Source organism: Falco naumanni, chromosome 4 (genome assembly GCF_017639655.2).
Source record: "Falco naumanni isolate bFalNau1 chromosome 4, bFalNau1.pat, whole genome shotgun sequence".
NCBI classification, from domain to species: Eukaryota; Metazoa; Chordata; class Aves; order Falconiformes; family Falconidae; genus Falco; species Falco naumanni.
This window is the reverse complement of record NC_054057.1, coordinates 82,014,054-82,026,468: the sequence shown is the minus strand read 5'-3', so window position 1 is coordinate 82,026,468 and position 12,415 is coordinate 82,014,054. Positions and strand designations below refer to the sequence as shown.

At 48.7% G+C, this 12,415-nt stretch overlaps 1 protein-coding gene across 2 annotated transcripts; it reads left to right on the top strand.

Annotated features, from left to right (window-relative positions):
- The first annotated feature begins 8,639 nt into the window (after positions 1-8,639).
- ZFAND2A (zinc finger AN1-type containing 2A) lies at positions 8,640-11,815 on the top strand. 2 transcript variants are annotated; one of them, XM_040589952.1, is made up of 6 exons: positions 8,641-8,813; positions 9,416-9,510; positions 10,160-10,291; positions 10,490-10,641; positions 11,168-11,257; positions 11,680-11,815. In XM_040589952.1, exons 1-6 carry the CDS (start codon positions 8,759-8,761, stop codon positions 11,687-11,689), a joined length of 534 nt encoding a protein of 177 aa, XP_040445886.1. In that variant the 5' UTR covers positions 8,641-8,758; the 3' UTR covers positions 11,690-11,815. The 2 variants fall into 2 exon arrangements, with proteins under 2 accessions (XP_040445887.1, XP_040445886.1); XM_040589953.1 differs by lacking the exons at positions 11,168-11,257; positions 11,680-11,815 and having other exon boundaries at positions 8,640-8,813; positions 10,490-10,645.
- The last annotated feature ends 600 nt before the right edge of the window (positions 11,816-12,415 follow it).

Here is a 12,415-nt window from a genome sequence, read left to right as displayed (position 1 = left end):
CATCACCCTGCGGGTGCTCCACCACCTCCCAGGGCTGCCTGGTGCCTCCAAGGACGTGGCTGCACCGTGGGCTGGTGGAGGCCACCGGGAAAGGGGTGGTTGGGAGCGGTGGGTGAGGGACTGCTCTCGGGAAAAGAAGGGAAATGACTAAATGCTCTCCTACCCCCTTGGCCGAGCAGTGGCCGCAGAGCAGGGTATGACCTGAACTCCTGCTGTCAGGCTCAGAGCCATCGCTTTTGGAACTGAGCTCTTTAGGGCTGTCTGCCCCCTGTGGGATCCATGCATTAGGGGTCTCCTCTCCTGCTCAGCTATTCCCCCCTGGATCTATCCTTTTCCTTCTGGTTCCTGAGCTCTACCAGGACCCCCCTGACCACCTTCCCCTGCTAAACCACAGAAGTCCTGCTCATCTGCACCAGAAATGGGTTTCATCCCCTCCTAGACCTACAGCATAAACCAAACCCCACTGATGAGGGTTCAGGTTTATTTCTTACTGCTACAAAATGGGAAAGAAGGATGGCTCCATTTATCTACACAAAAAAAGGAAAAATAAAGATAACACTGAGTTTTGGCACTGCTGTTAAATCATCATCAGATGAAGTACTTAAGGACAGAGTCTCAGTTTTCAGTGAAATGCTTTAATTCAAGCCAGCAATGCAATGAAAAGGGAGGATTTGGGCTTTAACTTCCCTTGCTGATTGATGGTGTCGTGGTAGTGTCTAGGAAATGTGGGGCTTGGTAGCTGTGGACTGGGTCCCGTTGTGCCACTTGCCTGCAGTATGGACTCAACAAAAAGAAGAGTTGTTATCCCAGGGAAGTCTGCCACGGAGACCCCTAATCTGTTTTCTGCTAGGTATTGGCCGCTGACATTGTAAGACATTTATGTTTGATCTATGACCACAAATCACCTGATAAGGGATTTATTTTTCCACCACTATTAGAAAGGCTGTTGCAATGTTTCCTACCCTTTGAGATAGCCTTTCAGAGCTACGTGCCCTCTGTACCTGTCCCACTGTCGGCTCGGCTGCCATCTGTGCTCTTTCCTTTTGGGCTGGGACATTCCCAAAGAGCAAAGCAAATTATTTGATTCTGCTGAGGTTTTTTTGTTCTTCCTGTACAGTACATAGTGATACCGAAGAAGGAAAAGCATCCTTTCTAAAAGGATGGTCCTTTTAGTGCATCCTGCCTGGATGCTCTAAAAGGGGGTTGGAGACACAGCAGGTATCAGAGGCAGTGGGAGATATGGTGGATTTTACCTCTAAAACACCAAATCTGAGGTTTCCCCTGCAGGGCCAAGAGCTGGGGATTAGGAGCACTTGGTCTCTAATTGAAGTTCGGTCTACAAAACAAAGCTTTTTTTTTTTTCAGTATAACTCAAAGAGATAATTTAACATTCTTGTACAGGTATATATCACCAAAAACCTAACCATCAGAGGAGGCCCTTTCTAGCTTACTTCATCATTTAGGAAGGGGGCTTTAAACAAGAGACTCTTCTATTGAAGAAGTGAGCTCGTGCTAGTATAATGGTATCTGTGTAAATCCGGCAGCGTAACAGTGGCTGTGGCTATGAACCCTTAGGCACTTAGCAAGGATTTGCCAAGGAGCCTAAGGGCCGATACACACTTGAAACTCAATGGGATTTAGGTGCCTAAATGCATTAGGCTGCTTGGAAAATCCAGGCCTTTGAAGTTAAAGTAGGCACACACACAAAAAAAAAAAAAAAAAAGAAAAAAGAAAAGGTTAAAAAAAATTAAAATAATAAAAGTCAGGCTTGTTCCTGACTTTGTTGCTGTGAAGGCAGTGGATGCTCTGAGTTTTGCACCTGAAACAAGGCATTGGGAGGTGGCCACCAAAAGCGACTGAGAGGCTCCAACAGCACGATGGTTCAGAAGAGCTCCATCCCTGATGTGTCCCACCCCATCAGGAACTGCAGGATGGCCCCTCCAAACCATTTCCACTTCTTATGGGTGTCTGCTTGTGTGTGAATGAGCCAGGGCATTTAGCTGGGGACATCCACCTTGTGAAAGCGTATGAGGAAAACATTAAAAATGCCTCTTTTTTTGGTTCAGAAGAATCTTAGGACATTAAAAGTTGGAGAACTTATCTTCATTATTTCTCTTTAAAGTTACTTATGAATTTAGAATGGCTCTGCTCATATTTCTCTTTTATTTGCTATCTCCCCAGGCTAAAGTGTTGTCTATTTATCTTACAGATTAGGTTACTTTTTATGGGGTTCCTGCTATTATATTTCACCTCTAACTTTGTTAGTTTGTGTTTGATATTAAATTATGTTGAATAAAATGGGCAGCTCAAGGACATTTTTCAGCTCTATCCTGAAATGAGGTTCTTAATCCTGTTTCTGGGTCTGCCCCTGTAGCCCAGCCCATGGGGACAGGATCAGGTGTGTAACGGCAGCAGAGGAGTGTTTGTATCGACTATGGGCTTTGCATGGTGAAGTTGCAGAAGAATCGTGCCTGTAAAACCAGTCGGTTCATGTACAGTGATTTTGGAGGCATCTCTTTAGAAACGGGTTCTAATAATATTGACATCATCACAAGATAAGATCCAGGACTAGTTAAATCACAGCCTCGCAACTCAGTGCTCCTTTGGGGATTAGAAGAAGTCGCTGAGCTGTCACTCTAAAGCTGATCATGGGCTCGTTTAACTATGTCATCCCATCAGACAGCCCTTTCAATTATGTCAACCTGTCTGCTCTCCCTAGACTCTAATTTTAGAGCAGCAGTAGCTAATATTCTTGGAAAACTGATCCGCCTCCACAGATCTCTCCTCTGTCTGCTGCTGTTAACGGAGTATCCTGTGGGGAGATCGGACTGCTTTACTTCCTCTCCTGTAATAAACCTAATAAAAATAGGTACCATTAGGTTCCTTTGTGTGTGGTCTCTTTAAGACACTTATCTGAGCTATGTAATGGAGATGTCACGTCTCCTCCACAGAGGGATCTGGCAGCACCACAGGGTCATCACAATAAAAATAAAATTCAGTTTTAAGAGCCTGGTACGAAATTAAGAGCTGAAAGTCAGGACAATAGGACTGGAGTTCAGAGGCCTGGAAGAGGCAAATGTGAGCTGGAGTCACCGGAATGTTAATGCAGAGGTGACTCTCAGCTGGAGCAGCAAGCTGGATGCTGCCAGCTGGGGCAGGAGGACCGTGAGTGATGGGGTGGCCCTTGGAACCCCAGGGACAGGGGACTTGTCTGTGTCTTCTGGATAGTGCTGGGAGGAGTTTGGGGCACACAAGACAGAGAGGAGGTGGATTGTACCTGGCTTTCTCAGCCACGGGCATCTCTGTGCTGTGCTGCCCGTTATAACACACCTGGGTGGGAAGGGGACAGACCCTGCCTCGAGAGATAGAATGGAGCCTGCCACACCCCTGGGTCCCCATCCATGTCTGTAGCTGGCAGCGATGTGGGATAGTCATCCCCTAACATCCCACAAACGTCCCCCTGCCCTCGCAGGCTGGCAGTGCAGGAGGAAGCGAAGCTGCCCGTGGGCTGTCCCATTTGGGTTTTCCATCAGGTCAGCCATGGCACTGAACAGCAGCAAGAACTTTCTCCAGCCATGCAATTAGAGCTGCCATGACAGAGGGGACAGGGGAGGCCTTTGAAGACCTTCTCTCTCTCTTCTGGGAAGCGTGACAGTCCCTCTGGCTGGGTCAAGTCTCCCTTGGCCGTTGCTCCTCTTTGGTTGGCCTCCACCAGGCTGGACTGGCTGTACTGGAGGACAGTGGTGTGCAGGTCTGAGGCTGTCAAAGGATTTTCTGTTTTCTGCAGAGCAATTCTAGCCTCCTCCAAAATAACGACTCTTGGGGGCCCTGTTTGAAGGAGCAAGCATCCGTGAGGCTGAGAAAGGCTGTGATCCTCTCTACAGGGGTTTTGCTTCCCTTTTAGGATGCAGTGTGGGTCCTAAGGCAGGTGGCTCTGGGGAGGTGGGGTTGATGGTGGTGTTTAACCCCTGCAGAGCCACCAAGAGGCAATCCCAGGGACTGGAGGGAGAGGAAGGGAAGGACAAAGAGCAGAACTGCAGGACAAAGGAAAAAGCAATAGCCCTCCTCCCCTACAAAACACTAGAAAAGAAGTGAAAGGGATGGAGGGGAAAAGAGGAGGCAGAAGAGACCGTGCAGAGACAAGGGAGGGAGGTGACCCCCATCCATCTCACCCAGTGTCACCACCCTGGTGGCAAAGGCCATGCCTTCCCTTTGCAGATCAGGTTGTATAAAACCACCACGCTGCAGGCTGCCAGGGAACGGTACCTCCCCCAGATTCCAGCAAGTTAGTTACACGTAGCTTTCCTTTCATAAATCCATGTTGGCTGCCCCTAATCAAATTCTGCTTCTCTAGCAATTTCCCTTGCTAATTCCTCCCGAATCAGTTCTAACCCACCTATCCCCCTTGTCGCTAAGCTAGCCAGCCTCTAATCACATGCTGCACTGTGTGATCCTTTCCTGAGTAATACAGGGTTCGGCACTTTCCTCCAGTTCTCAGCAGCCTAACCTGTCAGGAGCAACCTTCTAAAAATATCACTAAAGACCTCGGCTAATTTCTAATCCTCATTTCTATTAAGACGGCTGCCTGTACTATGTGGGTTTCTAGACTTGGGATTTACAGTCCTCCTTAAGAGCATCTAATCTGTGCAGAGCCATTTCTGTTGTTATCCATACGCAAACTCCTCCCTTCTCCACCATAAAACATGATCCCTTTGGCAGCGGCTCTCCACTCTGCAGGGCAGCATCAGCCAGCCAGCAAAGACACTAGCCTCTTCCTCTCCGCCTAGCTCACCACTTTTTGGCAAGCCTTCCCAGAGAGATCAGTGGGGTCCCACTCCTGTTGGGTGCTGGATGGGTGCTTTGTATGAAAAAAATCAGCCTGCAAGCTCAGCAGGGCACGTGATAGTCTTTGCACTTCCCAAGTCCTTGAGTGTTGTGTAAATAGTATCACAGAGCTGATGTATAAATGCATAACGGAGCAACAGTCTTGAAGTACCTTGTATAACTGGACTTTCTATTACTGTTTGCCTTTGGATATTTCTTGCTGCTTCCTCCTTTTTAACACTTCCCTGGCCCCAGCTGTCAAAACCACCCAGGTCAGAAGAGCAGGCAAAGCTGGGGAGAGCACCATGCTCTGGCTGACCCCACCGCCCTGGCAGACACCAGGTAGCTGGCTCAGCTCAGCCAAGGCAAATCCTTTTACCACATGTCCTTGACCAAAGGAACCTGGTGGAAGATGCTGCTTGAGTGTGTTCTCAAGAACCAGCCATGTCTGTGTGCCAAAAGGAAGACTGCCTGCTAAAGCTCTCTCTGGGCTTAAGACCACCAGGGTTTGCATCAAATACAACTCAAAAGGCAGGTTCTGTGGGCAGGGAGAAGGGCAGCCACAGCCTGAGGATGGGACCATCAGCAGATGAACAGCAGGACGTCTGATGGAAACATCTACCACTGCTGCAGAATGCTCTTCTACGACACAGCCGGACAACGGCGGCTCTAACTTACGCCTTCAAAGCAGTGTCAGCCTGGTTCCTTCAGCTGCTGGTTATATAGACGCGGTGAGAAGAAACTGTAAATCAGAGGACAACACTGTTTTGAAGGCAGATGGCCAGGAAAGATTTTACACTAGAAACTTGAAGCTGTCTTCTTTTCATGAGAGCAGGGCAGTTGTGGGACAGCCTTCTGATGGGAATAAAGTACTTTTAATATCAGGTTTGGTTTGTTTATGAAAAGAATTGCATGTAGGAGTTATCTGTTTAATAGGGACTTGAACTGGATGACCCGGAAGGTTTCCTCTCGCATCAGTCTCCAATTCCTATGTGAGTATAGCCATGCCTGGCAGAGGGGCAGGACTCAGTCCACTTGGCACAGCCCTGCCTTTCACACTGCTCCCTGGCCTGAGCTGGTACCTCCCTGCATGGCTATGTCACCCCCCAGGGGGTCCCCAGGGCAGGTTGTGGATGCTCCCAGCACGGATGTGGCATGGCTGTCCAAAAAGACCTCATGCAGCAAGTGCTGCAGCAGAGGGATGAAATCAGAGTCTGCCCTTTGGAAACCAAAGACTTGTGGCAGACTGCAATGCTCTGTCATCTCAGTTGTTCTTTAGAGGAAGGGCTTTAAGTGAGGACCTTCCATAATTTTATGGCTTCAGGAGGGAAAATTAATATGCTTGGGAAGGCCTGGGAGGAGGGTCTGGCTGATGACGTGGTATCATTTAATCCAGCAGGAGTGTGCTTTTGAGAAGACCGTAACACTGGTGCAGCTGGCTGTGAGCTGGCACGCACAGCCGGAGTCACACAAATGCTGGCCAGGTGATGTGGAAGACAGATGAGTGGCACATGCCATTCCCAGAGTCTGACAGCAGAAATTGGCCTTTGCAGTCAGCCACCACACGCCTTACTAAAGCTCCTGTTCAATCTCGTGGCTCCACTCTGCATCTGAGTCATGTACTACAGGAGAAAGTCTGGTGTTTTCTGGGGAGAGCAGGGGCAGAACAACATTTTGTCATTTCTCAATCTCGTAACAAATGTCATTAAATCAATAGTCCTCACCTCCGCCATGCGAAGCTGGTATCGTTACACACATTCAAAGATCAACAATTCTAAACTACACCTTGATTTCGAGGTGCCTTGTGAAAGTGAGAGAAGCATTTAAAACCAGAGACCAACTGGGGAACTTTTTATGCCATTAACCTGTGCCAATGCACAGCTGCAGCTGAGGCTTGTTCACCAAGATCAGGCAGCACAGTCCACTCAAACCAGTTGTGGTTCACTGTGGCTTGTCCACCCAAGCCAGTTAGCACATGCCAAGGTCCTGCAGTGGGGCTGAGCACCAGCCTGCTGTGAGAACACCCGCTCTCACCTGGCTCTCTGGATATATTTAAAGTTTGGAAGTGACATGAGTTAAGCATCACAGTCCAGAGGGATGGTGCAGTAGCCTAAGCCCTGATGAAAAAATGAAATGAAAATGGAAGAGGCAAAGAGCTGAAGCACTCCTGTGTTCTCTGAAGCAAACCAGTCTGACACGGGCTTTTCCAGGGCACTCTCCCACATGTTCTTATTTGAGATATGTGTCTCATGGCGATGACAGCTGTGCACTCTCATCCCTTTAAGTGCCTGTGCAACAGGGTATTCACAGCAGCAGGACTGCTTGTGTCAGTGGATGTGATCCCCTGGAGAAGCTGGAGAGGCCCTTGTCTCCACCATCGTCACCCCCTCTCACACTCACCCTGAACTCATCCCCGTGCCCTTCCCTATGCCCTGCTGCCTTCCCTTCCTGTTCCCCCATCCCCTTCCCCATCCCAGGTGCCCATCTTTATCCTGGCTCTGAGCCTAGTGTCACTGGCTGAATTTTGGGGTTTTTGACCATGGGTCAGTTTAGACGGCAGCACGCCTGCTGGTGACAGATGGGTTCACCTGCCCCACAGGCTCCTAGGTCAGGAGCTAGCAGGAGGAGCAGGCAGCTCTGGAGGACTATAAGGGTAATGCAAACTTATGAGGTGCAAAGATTAGAGGCAAAACCCCAGCTGGAACTCAGACTGGCCACTGCTGTAAAAGAAAGTAACAAATGTTTTTACACATATATTAGAAGCAAAAGGAGGGCCAAGGACAATCTCCATCCTTTACTGGATGCAGCAGGGAACTGCCACAAAGGACGAGGAAAAGGCTGAGGTACTTAATGCTTTCTTTGCCTCCGTCCTTAACAGTAAGGCCAGTTACCCTCAAAGTACTGATCCCCCTGAGCAGGGAGGCAGGGATAGGAGGAGCACAACGCGGTCCCGACAGCCCAGGAGGAAACACTCAGTGACCTGCTGCTCCACTGGGACACGCACAGGTCTGTGGGGCTGGGCAGGATCCACCCAAGGGTGCTGCGGGAGCTGGCGGAGGGGCTCGCCCAGCCACTCCATCATTTAGCAGCAGCCCTGGCTACCTCGAACCCTGGGCTCAGCTGTGGCCCCTCACTGCCAGGGGGACGTGGAGGGGCTGGAGCGTGTCCAGAGCCGGGCAGGGGCTGGGGAAGGGGCTGGGGCACAAGCCCTGTGGGGAGCGGCTGGGGGAGCTGGGGGGGGTCAGCCTGGAGAGCAGGGGGCTCGGGGGGGACCTGATCGCTCCCTCCAGCTGCCTGACAGGGGCTGTGGGCAGGGGGGGTCGGTCTCTGCGCCCAGGGAACAAGCGACAGGGCAAGAGCAAATGGCCTCGGGCTGCGCCAGGGGAGGTTTAGGTTGGAAACTAGGAAAAATGTTCTCCCCGAAGGGGCTGCCAAGCACTGGAACAGGCTGCCCGAGGAGGTGGTGGAGTCACCACCCCGGAGGTATTTAAAGCACTGGCAGCCGGGTGCTCCGGCCCGTGGTTCAGCGGTGGGCTGGGCGGCGCCGGGCTGCACACCGGACCCGATGCCCCCAAAGGCCTTTTCCAGCCCGAACGACGCCGCGACGCCGCGCAGCCACGGCGACGCCCGATGCCCCGCCCCCGGCCAGCCGCGCCTGGCCACGGCCCCGCCCCCGGCGCATGACTCAGCACGGCCCCTGCCCGCCCATTGGCCGCCCGCCTGGAACGCGCAGCAGACGGCGACGGAGGGCGGGGGGCGCTACTGGCTCGGGCCGCCGTGTCGTCATCCGCGGTGGCCGGGGCGGGCGGGAGCGTGACTCAGCACGTGGGCGCGGCCCGGGCTGAGTCAGCAGGAGGCGCATAAAGGCGGCGGTGGCGGAGCAGTACGTTCTCGGGTGTGAGGTCTTCTGTTCTGGTCCCGCTACCCTGTCGGTATGGAGCTCCCGGGGCTGGGCGAGCACTGCTCCGAGCGCACCTGCAAGCAGCTGGGTAAGGCGCGGTTGAGGGCTTCGGTGCTGTCCGAAGGGAGCCGTGAGCGGGGACCGGCTCCCTAGGGATTCTCCGGAAGGCGGGCCGGCGGCACGCGTAGGGGATGGGTAGCTGGTGTACTGGGGGGGCAGTCCTGTACCCCGAGTTTGTACAAGGGCGCTTTGGGCAGTGGCAGATACGAATGTTGCTGCTGTAGCCCCCCTTAAATAGCGTTGGTGAAAAAGTAATGGAGCCCGGTGTATTTTGTTGTTAAAGTATTAAAGGAGGCTTTTTAAAGAATAAAAAGACTTCTGGGTCTGAGGTTTGGCCTTATACTTCAGCTCCTAGCTCTAGATCAATGTCTCCATAAAGTTTTCTCATTCAAGTAGCTCCTGAGCTATTTATGACTTGCGTTATTCTGGCAGTGGATTAAAAAAGGGAAAACATCACTCTTGCTTTTCTAGTTTTACAATTGGTGAAGAACGGCATACTTTCCTAGAGATGACTGGATTGTGATGAGACAAAAAATATTTACTTTACAATTTATTTGTAGTCTTTTGTGAGTATTCTCACAGCTGTTGGCTCTGCTCCATGCAAATCTGTTTTTTTTATTCTTCTCCCAGACTTCCTTCCTCTGAAATGCGATGCATGTGGGGAAGTCTTCTGTAAAGATCACATCCGTTATGATGACCACAAGTGTAGCTCTGCCTACAAAAAAGTAAGTTCCTATATGAAGTCAGTAATTCACAGTGCAGAAGTGCTATGTACAGAAGTCATGTACAAAGGCTGTTGTGAAACTTGGCCTGCGGTTTCCATAAAAGCAGGTGGGAGCACCAAAATGTAAGTGAATGATGATACAGCTGAAGTTCAAATATAGGAACACAGCGCTTCAGAGGTCAGTACTGCTAGATTCTAGTTCCTTACACTATATCTTTCCAGAGAGGAGTGCTTTTTTATATTTTAGGTAGTGTATTATGGCCTAAAACCTTCTGCAGCCCCAGTCCCTGAAGAATGAAACTACAGAAGAAAGGCATAGAATAATTTGTCTCTGGCCCATGCTTGAGCTTTGAAGTGTTCAAAGGCTGTAATTCCAGAAAGCTGAGAAGCATATTTAAAGTTAACAAATGTTGTCCCAAATTGGTTTGGCAAAGCATGTCTGACTTCTTTGGATAATGATTTGCAGCTAACCTTTGTGAATAATATCTTTAAAAGCATTAGTAAATGTTTGTGAATATACCTCATCACATATGGGTAAGAGAAGTGGAAGGACAGAAAAATAGTTGAATGTCTGACAGTTGGGCTTGAGGATCTTAAATCTTTTTTCCAGCCTAAATGACTCTATGAGGCTAATCTCTGTATGTTCTTAGAATGTGCAGGTTCCAGTGTGTCCACTCTGTAATGCACCTATCCCAGTACAGAAAGGGGAGATACCAGATATTGTGGTTGGAGCCCACATGGATAAGGACTGCAAATACAATCCGGCACAGCAAAAGCAAAGGGTAAGGAAACTGTTGTTGAGGTCTAAACTGCCTGCCTAATGCTGGTGAAGTTAAGTCTTCTGACTAACAGAGTGTAGAAGCTTGTGCTTTTTCCTTTTAAATCTTAAGGGTGCTTGAGCATTTGTGCTTCAGCTTGGTCATTGGGAAGCTGATCACAGAAAGCAAGCAAGCATTGCTAACTTTGTGTCCTCCATTTAGATCTTTACAAACAAGTGCTTAAAGCCAGGCTGCAAAAGGAAAGAGATGATAAAGGTCATTTGTGAACAGTGTGGTGGCAACTTCTGCATAAAGCATCGACATCCTTTGGATCATGACTGTAAAGGGAGCAGTCACCCCACTTCCAAGGCAGGGTAAGCTGTGTTTATGATACTTTAAGCTCAAGCTGAAGTTTCAGAGCTGGTATTGGGGATTGGTGGGGAGCTCAGATAAACAGGGAATTCTGTGAACTACTGCTCATGTCAATAAAATAGGTGCTATTTCCTCTTTGTAGTTCAGGCTTATTTTCTAAGAGTCTGTGAGCCAAGACAAAAGCTTGTCAAATGCTTTCCTAAAATTCTCCCAAGCTTACCTGTGTCAGTCTCTCCTAACTGAGAATAGGTACTGGCCAACTCAAGTACCCCCTGGGGTCTGGATCTGAATACTAGAATCTTAGTTCTGCTCAGTACTCAGTAACCAAGAACAATCAACACCCTGCTGAGCCAAGTTTAAACATAGTTTTAATAAAAATATCTCTTGTGGGCAGATGTACCTGTGCTGTTTTGTGCATTCAGACTGTAAGACTTGTGTGACAGATGCAGATAAGTAAAGTGGATGGAAAAGTGAAACTACTGGCAGTGTGCATAAAAAGGTGCTGAGCCTGCTTGTATTTCTTTGCAGATACGCAGCTCTGTTGAGAGCCTCTCAAACCACCTTCAAGTCAACGGGAGCAGTTGGAGTGCCATCTAATGGGAGTCTTCAGCACAACAGGTATAAGCTGCAGCAGAAAAGACAAACATTGTTCAAAAACAGTCTTGTGTCAACACTGTGTCGGAGTGCCACTGTCATGCCTCAAACTGCTCTGGAGTTGGTAGTTGACCTCTAATTGGGGTTGTGAATGTAGTACTGGGGTTCTGACAGCACAAGTAGATCTTTACTTCTCTGTACTGTAGTGATTAAAACGGCTATATAGATACAAGCATTATGTTGTAGCAACAGGTTGGTCTCCCACCTGCTCAGTGTGAGGCTTGGTCAAGTTCTGGAAAAATGGTGTGTCATCAGAATGCTGAGGAAAGCATAGCAAGCATCTGAACTAAAATAAATGGCCCAAGCCCTTCCCTGCCAGTTTGTATCTCCTTGTGACTGAAAGTTCTAGTTGTGTAACTCTTACAGTGCGTTCTTATGTCTTTCAGATGCAGATAGAGGCTCTTCACATCTGGATCAAAACTTTGTCTACTTTGAAGTTAATCTTGTCTATAGCTCTTTAAAATTTTCTATACAATTAACTTATTTTTGTATCATAATGTTAATAAACATTTCATAAACTCACCCTTTGCAAACCAACTTTTACTTGTTTTGAATAAGGACTTTTATGCTGTGAAGAATACTTGGTGGAGGAAACTGGGGAATGGTGATGGGAAGAAGACTAAAATTAATACAAAGCACAGCCAGTTTTGCATAGGTCATGTGAACTCTGATAATCTGAGGTACAAGCTACTGTCGTATGTCTCAATGTGGTATTGTAGGATTCTGCTTGACAAATATACATCAACATGAAGCCAGTTTTACATAAGCTTCCTCTTGGTTTCTGAGTGTTAATGAAACTATTTGATGTAGAAAAAAACAGGTGAGGTTTTATAAGTCTTCCCTAAGCCATTCACTGAAGGCTGGTGCTCACAGAGGCATGCACAGTGTAATTCTTCATAAATTGCTGCCCCCTAGGTAGAAATCTAGACTGTGTGGGTGGGTGTTTTTGCAGTTGGGGGGGGGGGGGGGGGAAGGAAGCCATAGAAAGCAGCATTAACTCTTTGTCTCATGTAATGAGAACTGAGTTAAAAAAAAAAACCCAAACAAAAAACCCCAGCATTGTCTAGGGAGGCTACTCCTGCTATCATCTTGAAAAGCTTAAACAAGTGAAGACATAACAGA